Source organism: Pseudophryne corroboree, chromosome 1 (genome assembly GCF_028390025.1).
Source record: "Pseudophryne corroboree isolate aPseCor3 chromosome 1, aPseCor3.hap2, whole genome shotgun sequence".
NCBI lineage: Eukaryota > Metazoa > Chordata > Amphibia > Anura > Myobatrachidae > Pseudophryne > Pseudophryne corroboree.
Genome location: NC_086444.1, coordinates 677,515,475 through 677,542,149, shown reverse-complemented (window position 1 = coordinate 677,542,149; position 26,675 = coordinate 677,515,475). Strand labels below are relative to the sequence as shown.

At 43.4% G+C, this 26,675-nt stretch overlaps 1 protein-coding gene across 1 annotated transcript in view; it reads right to left on the bottom strand.

Moving 5' to 3' along the window:
- Positions 1–26,675, bottom strand: part of ISYNA1 (inositol-3-phosphate synthase 1) — a 64,377-nt gene that overhangs the window by 11,490 nt on the left and 26,212 nt on the right. Inside the window, exons 3-10 of the mRNA XM_063914740.1 lie at positions 20,072–20,233; positions 18,996–19,125; positions 14,988–15,181; positions 14,650–14,799; positions 12,349–12,564; positions 11,925–12,089; positions 10,710–10,823; positions 10,037–10,254 (exon numbers count right to left, since the gene is read on the bottom strand). Of these exons, the coding sequence (XP_063770810.1) occupies positions 10,037–10,254; positions 10,710–10,823; positions 11,925–12,089; positions 12,349–12,564; positions 14,650–14,799; positions 14,988–15,181; positions 18,996–19,125; positions 20,072–20,107 (1,223 nt within the window). The 5' untranslated portion in view covers positions 20,108–20,233. The remainder of the gene's footprint in view (positions 1–10,036; positions 10,255–10,709; positions 10,824–11,924; positions 12,090–12,348; positions 12,565–14,649; positions 14,800–14,987; positions 15,182–18,995; positions 19,126–20,071; positions 20,234–26,675) is intronic.

Genomic DNA, 26,675 nt, shown 5'->3' with positions numbered 1-26,675 from the left:
CCCTCTTAATTATACTGTAGATAAACATTTTACAAGTGTCACACCCAGGATTAGAAACCACGACCTATTACACTGGATGCGGCACCTTACTGATGAAGCGGTTTGCTCCCGTATAGGAAATATGATAATTTTAACTATATGAAGATACTTCTCTGACAATTACACGTAACTTCATATAGTTAGAATTCTCATGCTTCCTCTACAGGAGCAAATCGCTCCATCAGTAAAGTGTCTGCTGTCAGTGTAACAGGTCATGGGTTCTAATCCTGGGTATGACTGCTAAGAAATGTGTGATTTAAAATAAAAGACAATTAAATGTATAAATACAGTATATACATTTTTTCAGAACACTCCACACACACACACACACACACACACACACACACACACGTGTGTATATATATATATATATATATATATATATACACACACACACACATCTACATACATATATTTATCTTAATATAGTAAATAGGAGGGCACCAATATTTATCTTGCCTCCGGGCAACTGGGACGAACTTACGCCACTGTACAGTATATGGAACCTGTTAAAGCCCTGACTGAACCCTGAGCGGACACAGTAGAGAACATTCTCCAATGTTGCACATACATGCAAATATTCCAGCTCAGCTGCCCTGCAAGATTGGGGTTACAACACATAGTGCTAGGATAAGTTGGCCAACAAGTATCTTATTTTTCTGTTGTTTTGTTTTTATTGGACAATCACATGACGGTCAAACTGGAGACACATGTTGTAACTAAATTTCTCTTACGTCCTAGAGGATGCTGGGGTTCACATTAGTACCATGGGGTATAGACGGGTCCACTAGGAGCCACTGGCACTTTAATAGTTTGAGAGTGTGGGCTGGCTCCTCCCTCTATGCCCCTACTACATGACTCAGTTTAGAAAATGTGCCCAAAGGAGCCGGTCACAGCTAGGGGAGCTCCTAGAGCTTCTTTAGTTTTATTATTTTTCTAAGAGTTAGTTAGGTACAGGGAGGCTGCTGGCAACAGCCTCCCTGCTTTGTGGGACTAAAGGGCGGAGTAGTGTCCGCCCTGAGGGATTTTGAGCCACTATCTCCGCTGAGAGGACATTAGCTCCTGAGGGTGCTGATCGTTAGCCGCCCCAGGCGATCGCTCACTCCTGCAGCATGCCGCCACCCCCTTAAAGAGGCAGAAGATTTCGGTGGAGAGTGAGTCCCCGGCCCCCCTGGCAAGCGGGGAGCCGGTGTGAAGATGGCGGCAACAGGGTAGGAGCGCAGTACTAACTGCGCTCCGGGGCTCAGCGGTACATAGTGTGGCGCTGTGAGGGGCGCCCTGAGCCAGCGCCGATACCCTACACTGGCCAGCAAGACTGTCAGGGACCCCGGTGCACTGCCAGCAGAAATCCTCAGGCCAGTATAATCTATGAAGAGCGGGAAGCAGTGCCATGTTCAGGGGGTGGAGCTTCTCCTCAGAGCGGACCCAGCAGTGTTCAGCGCCATTTTCCTGCCTGCAGTTCCTGTACACAGACGCTGACAGGGAGAGCTGTCCCTCCAAGCAACTCCAGCTATTCTGTGCGGTACCAGGGGGTTGTAGAAGGGGGGGGGGGGGGGGAGAGGCTGTGTATATACTGTGTAGTCTATTAAGGTACACAGTAGGCGCTGGGTAGTTATGTTATATCTACCTCAGGTAGCGCCGTGTGGGGGTTGGCTCCAATCTCTGTGCCCCTCTGTATCATATGCTGCAGAGGATGTTTCCTCTCAGGAAGAATCCATACCATGTACACAGGAATGTAATGTCTTGTCTCAGATCCCTATTGTGAGCCTGAGTGGTTGACCTCCATTAAGGGGATGATCTCTCAGATTTCTACTAGGGTAGCACATATTAAGACTGAAACTCAGGTGTTAAAGAAATCTATGGCAGTTTGGTCAGGTTCTGTTCCTATTCCGGCAAAATCCCCTAGCATGTTCCCACAGAAACGTGCACTTGCCCAGATTCCGACTCTGACACTGCAGACGGTGATGGGGACGTGCTAAGGGGGGCGGCATCCCTTGCAAAGGGGGTGCAGCTCATGATTGAAGCCATTAGAGATGTGTTAAACATTACTGACCCGCCACCTGAGCAGGCTGAGGAAGCTTACTTCACTGACAATAAGAAAGCCTTGCTGACCTTCTCTGCGTCTAAAGAATTAAACGCTATATTTGGAAAATCTTGGGAAAACCTGGAGAAAAAATTCCAGATCCCCAAAAGGGTTCTGGTTGCATTTCCCTTCCCTGAGGAGGATAGAAAAAAATGGGAAAACCCACCCGTAGTTGACGCATCAGTCTCCAGACTGTCAAAAAAGGTGGTTTTACCTTTTAAAAGAACCGGCTGATCGTAAGGTTGACACTACACTCAAATCCATATACACTGCTTCAGGGGTGGCGTTAAGGCCCACTATTGCCTGTGCATGGATTTCTAAAGCCATAGTAAAGTGGTCAGGCACATTACTAGAGGATTTGGATACAATGGATAGAAGTGACATTGAATTGTTTTTACGTAACATACAGGATTCTGTGGGGTTCATGGTGCAATCCATGAAGGACCTGGGTATGCTGACTGCACGGATATCTTCCATGTCGGTCGCAGCTCGTAGGGGACTCTGGCTACGCCAATGGTCTGCAGAAGCGGAATCCAGGAGAAGTGTGGAGAACCTACCCTACACAGATCAGGCTCTATTTGGGGAAGCATTGGATGCGTGGATTTCCACGGCAACTGCGGGTAAGTCTCCTTTCTTTCCCTCTGCTACACCTTACACGAAGAAACCATTTTCTTCAACAGTCCTTCCGGACCGCTAAGACAAAAAAGTCCAAGCCTACTACCACCTTCTTTAGAGGTGGTTGTGCAAAATCCAAAAAGCCTGCACCCACAGGCTCCCAGGACCAGAAACCCACTTCTGGTTCCTCAAAATCCTCAGCATGACGGTGGACCACACAGCCTGGAGGATGGCCTGGTGGGTGCGAGACTCAGACGTTTCAACCACGTCTGGGTGTCGTCCGGACTGGATCCCTGGGTACATGATATTGTGTCCCAGCGGTACAGACTCGAGTTTCAATAAATTCCACCTCACCGTTTCTTCAAATCAGGCTTGCCAGCTTTGGTGACAGACATGGCTATCCTACAGGAAGCCATCCTAAAATTGGAAAAGTCACAGGTCATTGTCCCAGTTCCACCTCATATGCAAAACAAGGGTTATTATTCAAACCTTTTCGTGGTACCGAAACCGGATGGTTCGGTCAGACCGATTTTGAACTTGAAATCGTTGAACCCTTACCTGAGGATGTTCGAATTCAAAATGGAGTCTCTCAGAGCAGTGATTTCATGTCTGGAGGAGGGAGAGTTTCTGGTATCCCTTGATATGAAGGATGCATACCTCCACATTCCAATTTGTCTGCCACACCAGGCTTATCTCAGATTTGCACTGTTAGACAGTCACTATCAATTTCAGGCACTGCTATTCGGCCTCTCCACAGCACCGAGAGTGTTCACCAAGGTGATGGCGGAGACAGTGGTTCTCCGCAGGCAGGGGGTGAACATAAACCCATATCTGGACGATCTGCTGATAAAGGCGTCATCCAGGGAGATGCTGTTACAGTCCATTGTTCTCACTACTCATCTTCTCAGTGAACACGGTTGGATCCTGAACCTTCCAAAGTCCCATTTGGAGCCGACAGGGAGATTGTCCTTTTTGGGGATGATCCTCAACACAATAGTGCAGAGGGTGTTTCTACCGCAGGAAAAAGTGTTGGCGCTTCAAACAATGGTCTGGGATGTCCTTAAGCCATCCCAGGTATCGGTTCATCAGTGCATTCGCCTTCTGGGGAAGATGGTTGCCTCCTACGAGGCTCTACAGTACGGCAGGTTTCATGCTCGGTCCTTCCAACTGGATCTCCTAGACAAGTGGTCGGGATCTCATCTACACATGCACCAGAGGATACATCTGTCGCAAAAGCCAGGATTTCACTCCTCTGGTGGCTGCAAATGCCTCACCTTCTGGAGGGTCTGGATTCAGGACTGGATCCTTCTAACCATGGATGCAAGTCTCCGCAGCTGGGGCGCAGTCACTCAAGGGGAAACCTTCCAAGGTGGTCAACCCTGGAATCCAGTCTTCCAGTAAACATTCTGGAACTAAGAGCCGTCTGCAACAGTCTTCTCCAAGCGACTCATCTTCTGCGAGATCGAGCCATTCAAGTGCAGGCGGACAATGTAACGACGGTGGCCTACATAATCCGACAAGGCAAAACGCAGAGCTGCAATGTCAAAAGTAACAAGAATCATCCTCTGGGCAGAAAAACACGTGTTGGTGCTATCAGCAATCTTCATTCCGGGAGTAAACAACTGGGAAACGGACTTCCTCAGCAGACACGATCTCCATCCAGGAGAGTGGGGCCTCCATCCGGAGGTGTTCATGGAGGTGACAAAGCTTTGGAGTGTACCTCAAATAGACATGATGGCCTCCTGTCTCAACAAGAAGCTTCGGAGGTATTGTTCCAGGTCAAGGTACCCGCAAGCCGTGGTGGTGGACGCCCTGGTGACTCCTTAGGTGTTCAAGTTGCTATACGTGTTTCCTCCACTTCCACTCATTCCAAGGGGTAAATTTACTAAGATGGGAGTTCTATTTAAGATGGGATGTTGCCTATAGCAACCAGTCAGATTCCAGGTATTATCTTCTAGAAGGTGCTGGATAAATGAGAAGTAGAATATGATTGGTTGCTATGGGCAATATCCCATCTTAAATAGAACTCCCATCTTAGTAAATTTACCCCCAAGAGTTGTAAAACTCATAAGGAGAACAAGAGTTCAGGCTATCCTCATTGATCCGGACTGGCCAAGAAGGGCTTGGTACGCGGATCTTCTGGCTCTTCTGCTGGAAGATCTGAGGCCTCTTCCTCTTCGGGAGGACCTACTGCAGCAGGGGCCATTCACTTATCAAGACTTACTGCGGCTACGTTTGATGGCATGGAAGTTGAACGCCAGATATTAGCTCGGAAGGGCATTCCGAGCAAGGTTATTCCTACCCTGATACAGGCTAGGAAAGGGGTAACATCTAAACATTACCATCACATTTGGAAAAAGTATGTATCTTGGTGTGAATCCAATAAGTTTCCTACGATGGAGTTTCAACTGGGACGTTTTCTCCTCTTCCTGCAAGCAGGTGTGGATATGGGCCTGAGGTTGGGTACTGTAAAGGTCCAGATTTCGGCCCTATCCATTTTCTTCCAGAAACAGTTGGCTTCCCTCCCTGAGGTTCGGACATTTTTGAAAGGGGTTCTGCACATCCAGCCTCCCTTTGTGCCACCTATGGCACCCTGGGATCTTAACATGGTGTTGCATTTTTTTCAATCGGATTGGTTCGAGCCTCTACAGGAGGTTGAGGTCAAGTTTCTCACGTGAAAGGCTGTCACTTTGTTGGCCTTAGCTTCTGCTAGACGTGTGTCAGAGTTGGGGGCTTTGTCTTGTAAAAGCCCCTACTTAATCTTCCATGAAGATAGAGCTGAGCTTCGGACATGTCGGCAGTTCCTTCCGAAGGTTGTGTCAGCGGTTCATATCAACCAACCTATTGTGGTGTCAGTTGCTACTGACTCCTCAATTTCATCAAGGTTCTTGGATGTTGTAAGGGCTATGTGAAGAGGACTGCTCGTCTCAGAAAATTGGACTCTTTGTTTGTCCTGTATGATCCCAAGATACTTGGGTGTCCTACTTCTAAGCAGACTATCTCTCGCTGGATCAGGTTCACTATCCAGCATGCGTATTCTACGGCAGGATTGCAGTGTCCTACATCTGTTAAGGCCCACTCTACTCGTAAGGGGGTTCTTCCTGGGCGGCTGCCCGGGGTGTCTCGGCTTTACAGCTTTGCCGAGCAGCTACTTGGTCTGGGTCGAACACGTTTGCGAAGTTTTACAAGTTCGATACTTTGGCCTCTGAGGATCTGAAGTTTGGTCAATCAGTTCTGCAGGAGCCTCCACGCTCTCCCTCCCGTTCTGGCAGCTTTGGTACATCCTCATGGTACTAATGTGGAACCCAGCATCCTCTAGGACGTAAGATAAAAAAGGATTTTTATTACCTACCGGTAAATCCTTTTCTCGTAGTCCGTAGAGGATGCTGGGCGCCCGCCCAGCGCTTCGTTATCCTGCAGTGGTTATTTAGTTCAGTACTGCTCAGTTCTGGGTAAGTACTGTTTGTTACTTGGCAAGTAATCCTGTTCCAGCCGTTGCTGATGTTTCAAGCTAGTTAGCTTGGGTTGCCTTGTGTGTGAGCTGGTGTGAATCTCGCTACTATCTGTGTATAATCCTTCTCTCGAAGTTGTCCGTCTCCTCAGGCACAGTTTGTAGACTGAGTCTGGTAAGAGGGGCATAGAGGGAGGAGCCAACCCACACTCTCAAACCCTTAAAGTGCCAGTGGCTCCTAGTGGACCCGTCTATACCCCATGGTACTAATGTGGACCCCAGCATCCTCCACGGACTACGATAAAAGGATTTACCGGTAGGTAATTAAAATTCTATTTTTTATGAGACTGCTGGTTTAAAAAAAAAATCCAATCAATAATACACACAAACATATTCAGTTTAATTTGGCAGATTAGAGGGATGCTTTCAAACCGTGTGCCAGTAAGCAGCAAGTAGTAACATAGTAACATAGTATCTGAGGTTGAAAAAAAGACAATTGTCCATCGAGTTCAACCTATTTGTGGTCTCCTATGCATGATGATTTGACTAAAATTTCTGACTGATGCTGCTGTCAGCCGTTACATTTTATCCCTATTTATAGTAACTATAATGCATGACTATGCACCATACCCCTGGATATCCTTATCCATTAGGAATTTATCTAACCCATTCTTAAAGGTGTTGACAGATTCCGCCATTACAACTCCCTCGGGCAGGGAATTCCAAACATGTATTGTCCTTACCGTGAAAAAGCCTTTACGCCGTATTGTGCGGAATCTCCTCTCCTCTAACCTGAGCGAGTGTCCACGAGTCCTCTGTGTTGATCTAACCAAAAACAGGTCCCGCGCAAGCTCTGTGTATTGTCCCCTTATATATTTGTAGATGTTGATCATATCCCCTCTTAGTCTCCGCTTTTCCAATGTAAACATGCCTAGTCTTTCAAGCCTTTCCTTGTATTCCATTGTCTCCATGCCCTTAATTAGTTTGGTCGCCCTCCTCTGTTCCTTTTCAAGCTCCAGGATATCCTTTTTGTAGTACGGTGCCCAGAATTGTACACAGTATTCAAGGTGTGGCCTCACTAGTGATTTATATAACGGGAGTATAATACTCTCATCCCTAGCATCAATACCCCGTTTTATGTATGCTAATATCTTATTAGCCTTCTTTGCTGCAGTCCTACTTTGGGTACTACTGCTTAGCTTGCTATCTATGAGGACACCTAAGTCCTTTTCCAGTACAGAATCCCCTAATTTTACCCCATTTAGTAGGTAGGTGTAATTTATGTTCTTGTTACCACAGTGCATTACCTTACACTTGTCTGTGTTGAAGCGCATTCTCCATTTGGCTGCCCATGCTTCTAATTTAACTAAGTCGTTCTGAAGAGACTCGGCATCCTCCTCTGTATTTATAGCCTTACACAATTTGGTATCATCTGCAAAAATTGACACCATGCTCTCTAGACCTTCTGTTAGGTTGTTAATGAAAATATTGAACAATAGCGGTCCTAATACTGAGCCTTGCGGCACACCACTTAGCACTTCAGTCCAAGTTGAAAAAGATCCATTAACCACAACGCGCTGCTTCCTATTATCTCACCTAGCCCTGATTCTTGTAGCTTGTAGATAAGTCTCATGTGTGGTACAGTATCGAACGCTTTGGCAAAGTCTAAAAAGATTACATCCACGTCTTTACCCTGATCTAGGTTTGCTCTTACTGTTTCATAAAAGCCAAGTAAGTTGGTTTGACAGGATCTGTCCTTCATAAACCCATGTTGATTCCTTTTAATGACCTTATTGGTTTCAAGGAACTTCTGAATACTATCTCTTAGAATACCTTCCAATACTTTCCCCACTATAGATGTAAGACTAACTGGTCTATAATTACCTGGTTCAGCTTTACTTCCCTTTTTGAATATAGGCACTACTTCCACTATACGCCAGTCTTTGGGAACCATACCTGATATAACTGAATCCTTAAAGAACAAAGATAGCGGTTTTGCCAGTTCAGAGTGAAGCTCCATTAGAACCCTTGGATGAATACCATCGGGCCCTGGTGATTTATTAATCTTTAAATGTTTTAATCGGTCACAGACTACTTCCTCGCTTAAATAAGTACCTATCAGTGTGATATTCTCATTATTGAGATTGTGCGTTAGTCCCTGAATTGGGTCCTCACGAGTGAATACTGTTGAAAAAAACTCATTTAGTGTGTCCGCTATGTCATTATCATTTTTGCTTAAGACTCCCAACTTGTCTTTTAAAGGGCCTATACTCTCCTTCTTTAATCTCTTGCTATTAATGTATTTAAAGAATTTTTTGGGATTCGCTTTGCTTTCCTTTGCTACTAGTTTTTCAGTTTCTACTTTAGCCGCTCTTATTTCCTTTTTGCAAATTTTGTTACATTCCTTATAGTGCTGAAATGACTCTGCTTCCCCGTCAGATTTGTATTTTTTAAATGCTCGCCTTTTCTTGCCTATAATCTTTTTGTTAAGCCACATCGGTTTATGATTTTTATTCCTTTTTTTGCTACTCATAGGAATACATTTGAGTGTATTTTTAGCTAGCAGGAATTTTAGTACCTCCCATTTCTCCGTAGTATTTTTTCCTAAAAACAAACCTTCCCATTCAATATCCCTGAAAAATACCCTCATCTTTTCAAAATTTGCTTTGCTAAAGTTTAAAGTCCTAGTTGAGCCAGTATAGGGCTGTTTATAGAAACTGATATTGAATGTAACCATATTGTGGTCGCTGTTTCCTATGGGTTCCCCTACTATAATACCTGATACCATATCCCCATTGTTTGTTAATACCAGGTCTAAGATTGCATTGTACCTAGTTGGTTGCTCAATTAGTTGGACTAAGTAGTTATCATTAAGTGTGTTTAAAAACATATTGCCCCTAGCAGTATCACATGAATTGTTTTTCCAGTTTATCTCTGGATAGTTAAAATCTCCCATCACTACTATGTCTCCTACTCCTGCTGCTCTTTCAATTTGCTTTAGTAACAATTCATCCTCAGATGCGTTGATACCAGGCGGCCTATAGCATACACCCAATACTAACTTTTTTATTCCTTTTTCCCCGCATGCAATTTCTGCCCATAATGTCTCGACAGTGTCTACAGTCCCCTCCTGAATATCTTCCCATATATTAGGTTTTAAAAATGGCTTTACGTAAAGACACACCCCTCCACCCTTTTTATTTAGTCTGTCTCTCCTAAACAGTGTATAGCCCTCTAGATTGACTGTCCAATCATGAGATTCATCCCACCAAGTTTCAGTAATGCCTATAATATCATACTGTTTGCTTGCTGCAAGTATTTCTAGTTCACCCTTTTTACCAGTAATGCTTCTGGCGTTTACATACATACAACTAAGATAAGTATTTTCCCTTGCGTTAGGGACATCTTTCACCTTATGTAGCAAGGATGACCTGTAATCGTCATTGGTTAGTGCTTTGGTAAAATCCCTTTTAGTACCCATGTTAGTAACCTTACCGCCTGCTCTTACCCTCCCCCCAACTTCTCCCCCATTTCGTTTACTACCGCCATCCCCACTATTCTCACTGCATGACCCGTAGTTTCTAGCTAAACCCTCCCCCCAGGCTCCTAGTTTAAAATCTCCTCCAACCTTCTAACCATCCTTCCCTCCAGCACCGCTGCCCCCTCCTCAGTCAGGTGCAAGTAGAACCATTAAGATTGCTCCCCACTGTTATTTCCTTCAAGACTACAAATAATTATTAATTGAATGGATGGTGGGTAATAAATCTGGTCATCACAAAACCAGAGAGCCAATCCTATTTATAGTAACATGCTTAAACAGATCCACACCAATACAGAACACATGGTACCTGAAGATGTTCTCAATGCAGTTTCTCTGTCTGAATAGAGCATTCACTACAGGAGTTCCCTCTGGCACAAGCGGGGCTTTACAGAGGAAGCTGAGAATGGACAGCACACTGTGGAAGCTCTGGTAGTCTTGGTCTCTCTCAGTGCAGAAAGTTATTCTTTGGCAAATTTCAGTGAGCATCACCAAGTCTAGGATAATAGGACTAGCAAGCAGGGAGTCCTGGGAATAAATGCAAATCAATTACGTCATTTTCCACATTAATTATTAAGTGAAGACAGAACAACCTATGACTTCTGGGCTTTCTTCAATGTCACAGAATGATTGCATTATTTAATATTTATTATTTAACGTAAACCATAAAAGTTTGGGGCTCATTTCATAACAGAAGAAATGCAGAAGTTACTATCCCTTAATATAATAAATATATATCTCATCTCATATGTCTATATACACCTCTTCACAATATTAGGTGTAACAAACAGATTTATCAAAGCTTGGAGAGAGATAAAGTATCAAACAGCCTGTAAACTGAAAGTTAGGAGCTGAGTGGTTGGTACTTTCTCTCCAAGCTTTGATAAATCTGAGCCTCAGCATTTAAAGCAAGAGATATATAAGGCTCCATGGCAGGAAAATAAAAATAGAAGACAACACGAGGGAAAGAAATGTGTATTTACCTCACAGGTGTTGTGAATAACAATGGTGTTGGTTCCCCCCATCATGATTTCGGACATATACTCATCCATTGCTCTCTTACTGTCTCCCACATATGGGACATATTTTATAACCACCTGTAAAGCAGAAGAGACATATGGTATTCTACCAAAAGCAGAACAGACGTTACTAGTACACAGAACATCACATTCATTCCGCTGCTGCCTTTAAAACCAAAGTTGGCAAATTCCAGCACTAGACGATATAAGGAGATGGATGTGAAATTATATGATGTGCCCCTTAAACCCTTTCATGGACATAGGGGTCAATGTATCAAGCAGTGAAAGGATGAGAAATGGACCAGTGGGGTAGATGCCCATAGCAACTAATCAGATTCTACCTATCCTTTGGTAGTCTATACTTGATAAATACTACCTCCTAGCTGATTGGTTTCTATCCCAACACTATTTTCACTGCTTTATACATCATCCCTATAGTACGCGTAAGGACCAATGTCACTGATCCGGACTAAAGCTCCAGCATCGCACAACTGCATACAACCGCTATCAGGTGACTGACTCCCCTAAGTGGTGGTGTATGATTTATCTGGGCTAGTACATGACCTTGTGTTAGAAAGATAACCGTAATAAGAACTTTCCACAAGATGGTGTAAGCAATATGCACTTTATCTACAGTATATACAACAGGCTATTATTACATGATGTTAGATTAAAGCATTTGCTGTACATAGCCAGAGAACAGAAAAAAAAGTCATGCTCCAGACACAACAAACAAAAAAGAATGGCAACAATTTCTTATGAACACACAAAAACAATAACAAACACCACTAGGTGACTATATATTAGAAGGTGTTCCAGAAAGGAGCTGTCAACAGGGCATCTTAACATATAGGCACACGGGACTTCGAGCATGGGCGGGTGGTAGTCACCTAATCAGAGCAGCAAGGCAGCATTCTCTACCCTTCTCCCAGCCTGCAGCAAGACAGTGAATAGCTATAAGCGTGCTGATTGGTGGATGGCTGGAGCTATCCATTAGAGTGCGGACAGCCTTTAATTTTATGGAAGGATATGGAGAGACTGTGCAGGACCGCAAGCGGGGCATGTTATGATTTTCTCTTTACTGGTTCCCGTGAATGAGTGTGTAGGAGTCCCATTGCTTTGCCCAGAGCTGACAATGTTGTTAACATGGCCTTGTCTGTCCCATGTCATAGTACTCACACAGTGGTCTGGTTTTTCATTTGGTCCATACAGTACAGGGTTAGACTGAACCGTATCATCCACCACATTGCTTTTGGAGATCTCCTTGGAGCGGAACTGCTGAGGAGCAGAAAGGTTCTTCCCATCATTATTACCAAGGTGGTTGTAACTCACTATGGACACAGTCTATGAATGAAGGAGGAGAAATAAAAAGTCAGCTAATGAGAAATAATTCAGTGGTGATGACAAACTTACTTCTGCACTTTCTCTGACCCTACATCAGCTGCAGTCTAGCAGTGATGTTCTCTTCCTATTCCAGTGCTATGAATACAAAGCTCCTCTTGTGGAAAGGTTTTTGACATTTAAAATTACAATATCTGTCAGCTTAGTACAATAGTGACAAATAACAAACTAACAGAGTTCACCTTTTGCATAATAGTGTTACCTTTAAGCCAGCACTGACTAGAAAATCCACCAGGACTGATTTAATCTTGGTCTGTCCAGATTTAAAGTCATCTCCTCCAATAAACACAGAGTGCCTCTTTGCCAGTTCTATTGCCCCAGGAACAAATGTGTTTTGAGGGGACCCATTAATGTACGCACATCCTTCCAAGATGCTGGCCACTGCAAACATTGTAGAGGGAGACACTTCAAGTCCAAGCTGTGAAGGTAAGACAGAAAAGTATGAATAATGTTGAAGATACAAGCTACTAAATCTACAAATTCAGAATTTCAAAATGTAAAAATTCAGATGAGATTTAGAGATGAATTTAGTTCATTTTAATAGCTATATTATACAGTAGAATTCTTACACAGGTGGCTTATGGCAACTGTGACATGTATTCGTTCTAGGGCAGATGCAGGAGAACCTGCCTGTGGGACAATAGTACAATCAGCGATGTATGGTAGGATTACAAAGTGACAACTGTTAAATAAAAGGTCTTTACATACCCAGAAAGCATATGGATGATAATTATACTAATAGAGGAAGATGCCTTCCAATTTGTCTCTTACTGCGTATATTGAATGAACGCCGCTCTATTTCTTTGGCCTACTCCTCTCTTTTGTCCTTTTATGGTAAGGGGGATGTGTGCAGCCTTAGGTGTCACTGGGTTACAGATTTGGGTGCTCTTAAGGATGAGAAATTGAATTTTATATTGTGTTCCCCTCCGGGTGGCACAGCATATGATAGGTTTCAGCAGATACAGTTATATATTTTCCATTGGGTATATTGGACCTCATCTCAGCTTTGTGAATTTGGAGGATCCTCATCTGACCTATATCCTAATGCTCTGCCCCCCTCTGCTGACTTCTGGCATCTTCTATGGATTTGTCTAGAGTGGTCTCTTTTTGGACAAGGGTGGTCGCCTCTATACATATCACTGGTATTACCTTAACCTTATTAACTTCACGTACAGTATTTATATTTTTGGCCTGGAGGAATACCTCACTGCTCCTTTATGTCTATATGTGAATAACCTTTTAATGTTGGACAGGGTCTGTATTGCTCGTGGCTGAATGGCATCTGATCTCCTTTCTCTCCCCTCTTCATTAGCGTTAGTTAACATTACTGTCTTTCATGAGAGCTTTATGTATCACAAGAGAAAATGTCCCTCAAAGTTTGATAAGGTCTGGTCGTTGTGGCAGAACTTTCAATATACCCTTTGGTGATCCATATAATGGCAATCCAATCGGGCCCTAGATTTCGCCTCATTATCTATACTCATGTTAATACTGCTTCATGCTGTGACATTTATTCTTATACCATTCCACTATATATTTTGTACATGTACAGTTCATATACCATTTTATGATACTGATGTATGCATATGCTTTTCTACTTACTGTTTCATTTTATTATTTTCTGTTAATTTAAATTTGTTTTCTTTTTGTATTACTCTGTTTTGAATGTGTTTGAAACTTGAAAATTAATAAAAATACTTGATAAGCATCAATAAATAAATAATGAAATGTAGATGCTAATTACACCAAGACTGAACCTTTTAGCCTCATCATTAGGTGCTATGTTTGACGCAAACCTAAAGCAATCCCTACTCAGGACAGTAACCAAAAAGGATACCACAAAGCCACACTGGAGATGCCTAAAGTTAAATATGTCATCCAACTGTGACTCTTGTAGAAGAATATGAAAGTTTCTGACCACTAACGCTTGCCATCATCCCTGATTGAGCTGTAGTGCCATTTTGGCATTTGATATTACAGTATAGTGGGCATCAATGGTAAGACTTCACAAATAAATACATGTGAATGTGAAAAAAATAAATCAAGTGAAAAATGACAAGGGTTAGGGGTATATTCAATTAAAGTCGGATCCATTCTGAGATGCATTTGTCGGAATGGATTCGGCAAGGGCTATTCAATGAACCATGTTCCTAACCATCTCAATCCAATTTAATAAAAAAAGTCGGATTGAGATGAGGGAGCTGAGAGTAGGAAACGGGGGAAAGTAGCGAGGAGATGGGGGGAGGAGGGCTCCAATGTCTTGCATGGGGGGCGCGCCAATGCCGTTTCTTGCACACAGCGCTAAAATGCCTAGTTACGGCACTGCTAAGTAGCACACATATATGCAAGCGTCATATATGCATTTTTGGCAAAAAAAGATGCCCAATGCTAGAAGATTCTCACACGACACAAAGACACATCTGTATGTTACAGCTTCAAGAGAGCTATACAGTTTGGGCTGTATCAGACTATGTGGGACATTGAGATTCACAGTAGCACTCACCTTAATAGATTTTAGCAAGTTATCGGCAGTATCATTAATCCCTGGGATCACATCACAGAATCGTTCTGTGTTTGCGGTCCACAACACAATAACTTTGTCAACTCCACTGCTTCTCTTAAAATCCTGAATATCTTCACGGATTTTCTGAACCTGGAGAGAAGAACAGCCATTCAAGTCAAGATAAAAAAATAAAATCACTTTATTTCAAAATTATATTATAGGGCAGTGGGATTTCGTCTGGTGTTTTTCTTTAATCAGTACAAGTCAGACACTAGGTACATTTTATGATTGCCTTTGCTCTGTAACTATATTATACTGTATCTGTGGGTCTTCTGTACCTGTTCATCTTTAGTACCATGGATGATATGGTCTGCTCTGTCCTCCTGATTGGCTGCAATGAATTCAGGAATGTAGATGGAAGGCCTAGGCTGCATCTTCTCCATGAAAGGTCTTAGCTGTTCTTGGAGCTGCCAGTCTAGAACCTCTGCCCTTCTCATGGCATCAGCCAGGTTCAAAGAGGAAATATCCCAACCTAAGCACATTAAGTAAAATTATAGTTAATGCATATGAACACATTTCACAATTTACAATTTAGAGATATGTGATGCTCTGGCACTACACTAGCAAATTGTTTTCTTGGCCACAAGGTGGCATCATAGTTTCCTAGAATCTTTTTTACATTTTATTCATATATATGTATATGTTATTAGTCAGAGAATTTAATACAGCTTTCTGCATAAGAAATAAATAAATAAATAAATAAACAAAATAAAAAAAGTGGAGAAACAAGATCTGGGGTTAAATTTCCCAAGGGGTCGCTTTGTATCAGTTTCGGACTTTGGAGTTCAAGGGGCGATAATACACAATCGAGTCACATTATTATGACCACCTCCTACATTTGATGACGGCAGCACGTAGCCCATGAAGTATGTCACGTGTCATGTGCTGACTTGGTGTGTATATAAGGTGTGTGATAGGCCATCTGCACACATATAACGCATTGCTGTCATGTGTAAAAGGGGCAATTTATCAGAGTCATAAAAAGGGATGATTATCGGCTTTCGGGCCAAGGGTGGCAGTATTTCTGAAACAGCGCAGTTTGCAAACTGTTCGCATGCTGCTGTGCCCGACCGACACGCTACAGTGGAGCAGCTCACTGTCAAAATGAACCTGAGGGCTACCAGACATGTCTAAAATGACAGTTTAACCCATCTAGCTGCTGTCCATGCTGCACACAGCGGTTACTCTGGCTATTAGCTGGTGGCCATAATAAAGGGACTCGACCGTGTATTATATACAGGTTGTGTTTTGTATTTATTATTGCTCTATTAAATCAGGTGGCTGGCAATGCTGCTTGGTAAATTTACCACTTGCTTTACCGATAATGGGGGAGAAAAAAAACCCTGCCCGGCTAGCTGTATTGTAAAAGCGCTGCCCGTCTAGCTGTAATGTATGTAACAGGGTGACCAGCAGAGAAGGGACCAGGTGTACCCCACCGCTACATACATTACAATGGGCAGCACTGTAGCTAGCAGCGGTGGGGCAGGAGAAAGTCCGGCTCTGCGGGTGCTGGCGGACGGTTCTCCGCCCACAGGGCATATGCGCTGTGTGTCAGGCACTGCCCTTGTTACAGCACTGATTGTATCATTATATTCTTAGAACATTTATGTTAAATGGAAAATTGGGAGAGATTCTGCACTGAAACCCAAAAGATCTTAAAAAATTATGAACCATTATAGGAGTATTGATCACCCTCCTGAAAATCTTGGTAATATTCCAAAGTTGGAGGTGCTCTCCAACGTAATATATATACAAAGTACTATATATACAAGCTGTAGGGCAGAGGTTCTCAAACGCGGTCCTCAAGGCACCCCCAACGGACCAGGTTCTAAGTTTATCCATGCTTGGCCACAGGTGACTTCGTTAGTACCTCAATCAATTTGATTTAACCATATGTGCTGAGCCATGTATATACCTAAAACCTGGACCGTTGGGGTGCCTTGAAGGCCGCGTTTGGGAACCTCTATCGTAGGGAGAAAAAGTAGATTGAAGTATTTTCCTTCACCCACTGATACTGCTTGAGTACTTCATAGGGGATGCGTTTAATTTGCTGACAATAATGACAGCCTGAATCCTGGCGCAACAGGACTATTCCCACATGCGGGTGTCTACGACACCCATAAACTGGGAATAGATCCTGTGGTGAGTGCAGCGTACCACCAAGCCTGCAGTGTGGCAAGCACAGCGGCAAGGGGACTCTTTGCACTCGCCCCACTGCCGGTATTCCAGAAGGCGGGATGCCAATGTTGGGATACTGACATTCGACATCCCGTCCGCCAGTAAATCATACCGAATCCCTTCATAGGATAGTTCCCTATCCAGGACACAACACTTCAGTGACACGGACTGCTCAATAGAGTGGCTATATAGTATTCACTACATATACAGAACTATATAAAAGCGTGCCACAGAAAAAGTCTACTTTTTGTACCTATAACTTGGAAACATTTAAGTAAAATTTAACTTAAGATACAGTACACAATGATATCTCAGATCTGCAGATACAGCTAATAACTGACCTGCATTTGATCACCGCTATACGTTAATTTAACAATCTACAGGAAAAATCTATCTTTATATTCTTATAACATTTAAGTTACATTATACTTCCTATACACAGAGATAATTATTATCTGTATTTGCAGATATAACCTAAGAGATACAATGATATACAGTACCAAATCTCAGTGACATCACTAAGGGCACGGGAAGTACCAACCTCTTGCGGTACATCCCGCCACACATCACGCAGATGGTAATCACAAACTGTTTATAAATATGTACTAACATATGTTATTAGTATTGCAAAGGGCAACTCCCCCAATAAAAGCTACCCTTTGCTATGGCCACCGGGTCCCTGGAGTCCGTTTCCGCATGTGTAGAGTGATGTGGCGGCCATGGGGGATGCTGTGATGGGTCATAGGCTTCTATAGGGTAATGCCAGCTTTTGCTGGCGTTACCTTCTGCATCAGAAAACCAGCGACCAGGTCTTAGTACCTACAGGAAATATCGTAAAACCCCCAAAACGGGTTTTACTGCAATTTCCAGTTAGTGCATACCACACAAATGCGGTCTATGGTGCTAGCCAGTTACATGATCGGCCTACTGAGGTGATCAAGCTCAAATGCCAGCATTAGATCATTGCTATCTATCAAGCTACAGTAAAGATCTATCCATCTAATATTTTCAAATAACACATTTAAATTAGCTAACCACGATATGTCATATCTGCAGATATGGTACAGCTAATAACGGACCATTTTATACCAAGCAGTGTTATACCAGGATGAGGGACATAACAAAGGCTGTCTATGATGTTAGGCAGTCACATGATCGGCAAAATAAGATGATAAATTTCAACATTTAATTAACAGTTCCATCAGAACCCTGCGCACTAACACTACATGGGTTATCCCGGCTGGAAAAGTGTGCTTGTTTTCGCTTGCACCCCATAGAGATGAGCAAGATTTTCTGTACGTAATTATCCGCTATGTGCACAGCCGATTATGCGGTGTTCCAATTCCCCCATTGTTTATTTTCTATTTCAGAAGTTATTTTCAATCAGTGCTGTAAAATAGTATATAGCAGTGACTGAGTTTGGTTAAGTCTTTTCCCACTATATCAGAGGTTCCCAAACGCTGTCCTCAAGGCACCCCAACAGTCCAGGTTTTAGGTATATCAATGGTTCAGCACAGATGGTTAAATCAAATTGACTAAGGTGCTAATTACGTCACCTGTGGCAAAACAGGGATGCATTTAAAACCAGGACCGTTGGGGTGCCTTGAGGACCGTGTTTGGGAACCTCTGCACTATATCATTAGTTATGATTTGTCCACCCAACCATAAATTTTATCTCCTTTCTCACAAGAATTCAAACAGGAGATATCAAAAATAAGATCATGGGTCTCAACAGTTCTCTACCTATGGCACTCACCCCACTTATAATGAAATGTTTTAAGAGATTGGTTATGGGATATATCAGGAATTTAGATTGTAAGCTCTCATGAGCAGGGTCCTCTACCCTCATATGCATTTCCTTTACTCACTTACACCATCATCTCCTACCCACTGCCTATAACCTTCGGGATTAGCCGCCCTGCTGCTCATTTGGGATTTATGACTGCTGCTGCAGAAATGGTTATATACCTTGTCCATGCGCTGCTAGATTTTGTATTGTAAGTCACAGTTTTATTGTTTTGTTCATACTATTTCTGTGCATTTACTTTGAAAGGCACTGCAGACCCCTTATGGCACCATAAAAATAAAGAATAAATAATAATTCCTACCGTCAAAGACAATATCATTAGGGTGTACCATAGGAAGGAGGTTACGAAAAGGTATATGCACATCTCCACTAGGCCCGCTACCTAGACACACTGTGGAAGACTGAAACAATGATCCATAATAATTTGCCACCTGGAATTAGAAAAATCAGTGTTAAAAGTTAACACAGTATCCAGGCAATGTTCAGCAGATTGTGGTGAACGCAATGACCCAGTGCAGAAAGAGATACATTTTCCCTGGAACCCTGATAATCTTATCACCAGTACAGATACTAAAGAAATGCCAGGGGAAAGTGAATGCAGTGAAAGGTGTCTTACAGCTACTATGCTCTTTGCCACACACATACACAAATGGACATACATTAGTAAAACTAAAGCAATGCAAATAGTTTATTGTAGACTTAAACAGTAAACTTTTCCCCCCCAATTTGGTACAGGTTGAGTATCCCTTATCCAAAATGCTTGGGACCAGAGGTATTTTGGATATCGGATTTTTCCGTATTTTGGAATAATTAGATACCATAATGAGATATTATGGTGATGGGACCTAAATCTAAGCACAGAATGCATTTATTTTACATATACACCTTATACACACAGCCTGAAAGTAATTTTAGCCAATATTTTTTATAAATTTGTGCATTAAACAAAGTGTGTCTACATTCACACAATTCATTTATGTTTCATATACACCTTATACACACAGCCTGAAGGTCATTTACTACAATATTACTAATAACTTTGTGTATTAAACAAAGTTTGTGTACATTGAGCCATCAAAAAACAAAGGTTTCACTATCTCACTCTCACTCAAAAAAGTCCGTATTTCGGTATATTCCGTATTTCGGAATATTTGGATATGGGATACTCAACCTGTATCTATATGCTGTATTCAGAAGACCATACATCCAATTATAGGAGAGAAAAACAAACCTGAAACTAGCTTCTTAATTTTGGAATAAATTCAACATGTAGAAAAGTTAAAATGTATGAATAACATGGTCCTCAACTAATTATATCAGTGACCATTACTAGATTGATTGTACAAGTCATGGATAAGTCTCTATGATTTAGTTTACCTTCTTTCCTGTTTTAGTCATCCATGAAAGAGCCATTTGATTGGCCAAAACTGCTGCAGTGACTGTGGTTCCATTATTTCCACCCTAGCCGACCAGCATGACTCCAAGTTTGGGTACTTTCCTCTCTGTCCGGAAAGTGAACTTGGTGGAACACGGTTTGACCTATGGACAAGTCAGCATACATTTCTGAGTGGGCTTCTGTGAATCATGCATATACTATGTATTCTACTAGAGAGGCCCATATTTATTATACATATTAATCTGCAAATATCACAAGATTGATATAAAAGGCAAAAAAATGGGAGTAGTCCTAAACAAAATGATGAAGTGCTTGGGAAATTGTTTTTATTAGATAGATAGATAGATAGATAGATAGATAGATAGATAGATAGATAGATAGATAGACAGACAGTACAATCCTGTCTGTCTGTCTATGTCCCAGAATGTATGAGAAGAAGGCACTCTCAAGAATAATTTTTGTAAAGGTTCTTCAAGTTTATTCAATGTTGCATTCTGAATACTTGCAGTGGTATACAGTCAACGTTTCGATTCACTTTGGAATCATTGTCAAGGCACAAAGACACAAATGTAGTACTGGGATATAGTACTGTCGAAGTCGAAAAATATTGCAGTACACACATCACGTACAAACTACATACAGATGGCCTCCGTGCGCGTACTTGTTCTGCCGTGCGTGCGCATATTCGCAATTTGCGTATGGTCGCTCCCACGGTCCTGCGTATTAGCGTGTGGTATGAGTAATTACAGTAGTGTTTGTAATCGCATGGAAAAGCCATAAAAACACATTACATATTTAATCCAAATAGTGCACAATGTACACATAGTCTCCCTGCACCACACCAGCGAGTTACACTTGTTTAAATGGTACAAGAACAAAGGGATTCACCTTTACAGGATAGGAGGGGACAGAACTAGGTTATAAGGTGATGTTTGGTATCCAGCTGTAGGGTATTTTAAGAGCAATATTCCGGTGTTGGTTTGCAGAAGATTGCACGCTCCTGCGAATAGTTATGCACAGGAGCAGAATATAAATATTAACTGTATTTACTGTACTCTTGATATGCGGCGGGAACCCAGAGGAGACCATCTGCAAGTGCACCTGGAACAGACATCGCCCACCTATTCAAACTGACCTATGACCTCTCCTGTACTGTAAATGACCATCCCTGTGTCCAATGGATAAAGAGATTACAATTCCCATTGTGTTAGGTTTTGGACAAATGTATAAATAGCCAGCTGCAGGCCAGGTCACTCTCTCAATCTCTGAAGATCATCAACTTTGATGATTGAGGACCGGACCGGGAAGCGCAGGCGAAACCAAAACATATGTACCATTGACTGTAGCCATTTTCTTATTCTATTGTATTGTTGTTATTGTAACCCCCTGCTAGTAAAGAACCATTGGTGGGTCAGATCAGAAACATAGTCTTTGAAATACAAATTGGTGTCGTGTCTCTCTTTCCCTGCTAGTGTTATATAAGTGTAATCTAGTCACACGTGTAGCTGCAAAGTGCTCACGGCGTGTCTTTGTGTGTGTACGCACCACGTGTACTTTGTACAACCATCGCGGCATTTGTACGCAAAGTGCATACACGGTACGGGGCTTTGTACGCAAACTGGGTAAAAAGTACGTAAGCTAAAGATTGATTACAGCGGCCGCAGCGGCCGCAGCGGCTCCATTTAAAGTGTATTGAATGTCTTTTTAAAGTGTTGCTTTTAGTCCTGAAAGTAAATCAACATTTACAGCACTAACCTGTGTTTATCGGAGACATCCTAAAGGATCACCCCAGTGTTTAACCGTTATATATCATACTGTATTTTGATGCAGGTTACAAATAAATCATGGCTCTTCCAGGGCTTGGGAACCACCGTTGGAATGTTTGGTTGTTCAAGCAGGGTATTTGTAGGCCGTCTAGTAGGCAAAAGGATACTTACATAGTGTGTGGGATTTATGTTTTGCTATTAAAAGCATTTACCTTTAAAATGTCACTCTAACTTATACCAGAAAATAGTACCTTGTAAACACGTGACATTAAGTCTCAAAGATGTAGGAAGAAGTGTGATTGTCTAAGGCTCTTTTGCTCGGTTCCTGTTAGGAAACTAGCACAGATATTCTACCACAACATTTCCTAGTACCATGCAATACTATATTGAAGGAACTGGTCTTTCTATGTTGCTGGCAGATGTAGATATAGGGACTTCGAGTATAAGTTCTTCTATTGTGTGTATTTGTAGACAAATATAGATATAAAGCCACCTGCTACCGCTGCAAAGCAGGCTAGCTACCGCAATAGTTACTTAAAATAGCCTCATTGTGAAAAGTGAACACCAAGTCACCCCCTCGGCAGTAACAGGTGAGACCGCTTGCACCCTACTCCCGGTGTGTAACTGGAGCAGAGACTTCTTTTTTAATATAAGAACTTTATTCACAAACAGGCAAAACGACAGAGCTCTTCCTGCTTCTCCAGTGAGGAGAGGCAGATAACGCCAATAAGAGAAGGCAAAGCTGGACTGGAATAGACATCTGATGGTAAGTGACCTCTCCTTTTAGTAACACCTGGACAGGGCCGGTGGAAGGTCTCTCTGCATCCTAGGCAAAGCTTCAGCCTTTGCACCCCCCTAACTTGCAAATCCCCCACCACCACTTCACAGATGGGGGATGCAGGTGGCCACTGGGTGGACTGGAGTGAATTGTGTCATACATATACAGAGAAAAGTTACAACACTCAATGACTTTTAAAGTAATTTGTAAAGTATTGTAAAGAAAGCCACATTTTATTTACATTTAATGAATAGATCACTGTATAGATGCCGTGCGCATGCACCTATCTCCTTCCCTAGACCATCAGCGATCGGGAATTAGACCTGTGGACACAATCAGGCTAAGGCCTGTGGCACGGTACGTGGGCACTAGGCATGTGGGATAATTTCAGGCATTAGGCCTGTGTGCACATTAGAGGGCACTAGGCCCTAGTTCAAGTGCGGCCCCTTAGGTGAATAAGGTGGCTTTGGGCACTAGGCCCAAGGCACTAAGCAATGGCCCAAGTAGGCAGGCTTTAAACCTGAACTGTATTATAAGAGTGATCTGGGCATTAGGTGCTAGGCGGGCAGTGTGCCCGTGCCAACATTAGATGTGTGTGACCTGGGCACTAGGCACAGTTCATGCCACTGAGCTAGGCAGGCCAAAAGGGCCTGAGCATTGTATTTAGTAAGGTGATGTAGGCATTGGGCCCAGATCAATAGTGTGCCCCTCATTTAGGTCTGAGCCCCTGATAAATTAATAATAGCATGGGGACGTGGGCAGGCTTTACGGCCCACTCCCCAGTAGATTAGGTTAATTCCCATGTGCAGGAGCGGTCCAGCTCCACACACGTAAAAGTTGGGTTACCTTACAAAGCCGTAACAGCCAGGGATAGGAAAGGACTGGCCAGCTCTGGGCAGGTAGGGATTGCTGTAGCAACTTTAATAGGCACAGACATAAAGAGACAACGTTGTTTAATCTCGCATTGTAGCAATGCAAGATTAAACGGGATGCGGTTATGTGACCGGCAGTTGGGAGACTGCCGATCATTATACCGACGCAGGAAGCCCGCCCGGTGCAAAGCCTGACAGTCAGCATATCGACTGACAGGGACTATTCCCACAACACCCATAGAGTGGGAATAGAACCTGTGGCGAGCGCAGCGAGCCACCAAGCCTGCTGCGTGGCGAGTGCAGTGAGCCTGCAAGGGGCTTCATTGCACTCCCCCCGTCGGCAAACTAAACACCGGGATCCTGGCGTCGGTATGGTGACCGGCGGTCTCCGAACCGAGCGAGCGCACCAATAGGTGAAATTCGGTCTCTGAGGCCAAGGATTACCTTCACCTAATGGGCCCTACACACTGGGGAAGATAATACTGAAAGATATGAATGATCTCGTTCATTAATGAACGAGATACCGTTCATATCTTTCAGTGTGGAGGCACCAGCGATGAACGATGCGTGGCCCCGCGCTCGTTCATCGCTGGTGCCCTGTCGCTTGTGCATGCAGGCCAATATGGATGATCTCGTCCATATTTGCCTGCACTTCAATGGAGCCGGGTGACGGGGGGAGTGAAGAAACTTCACTCCCCCCGTCACTGCTCCCCCGCCGCCAGGTCACCTGTTGGCCGTATCCGCCGTCGGGCAGCTCGGTGGCGGATGGCAAAGTGTGTAGGGCCCATAAGCCCAATATCCGTATTGTGGGAAACATCTTAGTCCAGTAGGCATTTCAGTCTGCAGTCAGGAGGGGCGGCACTCACATCATCCTCTTCCTCCTAGATCGTCGTGTCCGTGTCCAGTTGGTTTACCAGGACCGTTGGTTCATCTTGTGGCATGAAAGTGAGAGGGTGCGCTGCCAGGTAAGAAGTCAGTCTACACCTACACGGCAACAGGCATCACACCACCCCTTACACACATACATATATTTTTATGCTCCTTATTGTGTTCCATCCCCCCATCTGTAAAGTCATTACTGACCCCCCTCCTCCATTGTACTGTACTGCTCTCCAGTGCCTGTGATTTTCCTATTATGCCATTTTATAACTTACCTAAAGGTTGCCTATTAAAGCAATGGGGAGGCCCAGGAAGAAGTACAGTAAACTCAGGGAGATAAGACTCTCATAATTTGAAAAGCCACACTTGTATTGTATAGTAACATAGTAACTAAGGTTGAAAAAAGACAATTGTCCATCGAGAATAGACAAATGTCCATCGTATATCTGTGTAAAAAGTAGCATGCACAGTTATTTCCTTATTTTGACTGTATATCTGTGTGCATGTCTGAGTCTGTGTACACAGATATACAATACAAGCCCTAGTTCACGGGCATGGTAACCATCGGCAATACCACATGATTACACTCATCCTGAGCAATAACAAGGACACCACCCATATAATACACAGGTTCTCTGCTTCTGTGTGCACTGACACAGGGACCTGCCTTCTCCTTGCACTAGTGCAGCGATAGGTGCTGGTGTTCATGCTGCTAGGTAGCTGTGGGGAGAGCAGTGTTTCTGTAAAGGACACCAAGACTTATTCCAAATAATTGCAGAAGTAATAATACCAGTATTACCCTGTAATTCACATGTATAATAGATTTGCTATCTCTATTACTACTGTATGTGATTTTTTTAATTAGTTGATAACACATTATGGACCTATTTGTTTCTTGCTGTAACATTACACAGATGCTGTCTGCAGGGCCGGTGCTAGTGCCTCCTGAGCCATTTAGCTCACCGCACGTCCCTGGGTGCTAGGGTGTTCGGCGCCCTCCTGCTAACTCTAAATTTTGCTCCCTCCTACAAATACAGATGTGGTCGCTCTGATCCTACCCACACGCAGTCGCCTCACGCTTGCGACTAGCTGCGTCTGAGACGTGGTTTATCAGGGATTTTGTTTCACCTGCCTCGGGCAGGCGAAACCAAATCCCAGTAAACAGCCTTGTTTTCGCATGAGAACACACAGGTTTCACTGAATCTGTGTGTTTTTGGTAGTAGAGGTATTTTTTTACGGCCGATCTAATTGGATAGCCTGTACAAAAATATTGGTGAAACATCAGGATAATGTGCAAAAAATATCTCCGATGTTTTACTGCATCTAACTGGATACCCACCATGGGCCCTCATTCCGAGTTGATCGCTCGGTAAAAATCTTCGCATCGCAGCGATTTTCCGCTTAATGCGCATGCGCAATGTTCGCACTGCGACTGCGCCAAGTAAATTTGCTATGTACTTAGGAATTTTACTCACGGCTTTTTCATCGGTCTGGCGATCGTAATGTGATTGACAGGAAATGGGTGTTACTGGGCGGAAACAGGCCGTTTTATGGGCGTGTGGGAAAAAACGCTACCGTTTCCGGAAAAAACGCAGGAGTGGCCGGAGAAACGGGGGAGTGTCTGGGCGAACGCTGGGTGTGTTTGTGACGTCAAACCAGGAACGACAAGCACTGAACTGATCGCAGATGGCGAGTAAGTCTGGAGCTACTCTGAAACTGCTACGAGGTGTGTAATCGCAATATTGCGAATACATCGTTCGCAATTTTAAGATGCTAAGATTCACTCCCAGTAGGCGGCGGCTTAGCGTGAGCAACTCTGCTAAAATCGCCTTGCGAGCGACCAACTCGGAATGAGGGCCATAGAATGCATCCAAATGACTGATACCAAGTTTTAACTAGAGCATTTTAATGTCCGTCATATCTATTGGTCTGGGACAAAACGTCAAAGCTTCTCACTCACCACCCACTGCAAACAGCCAAATTCGGAGCAGGAGTAGGGGAGCAGCAGACCCTACGAATCCCTCTCCTAGTAAATTTTGTGAAATGTAGCCCGCAGGTTACAATAGCTAGTGCTATCTAAAGATGGTGTCAGCTACCCCCTTTCCCAATGACTAATTAAACAATCCCCCCCTCCCCACACAATAAACCAAAGATACCCTGCAGCTCACTCCACTACCGCCACTGCCCTGCACCCCCTCCCTGCACACACTACTGCTGCGATCTGGCACCTCCTCCCTGTACACACTAAACTATCGCCACTATCCTGCACTCCCTTACACTACATTATACT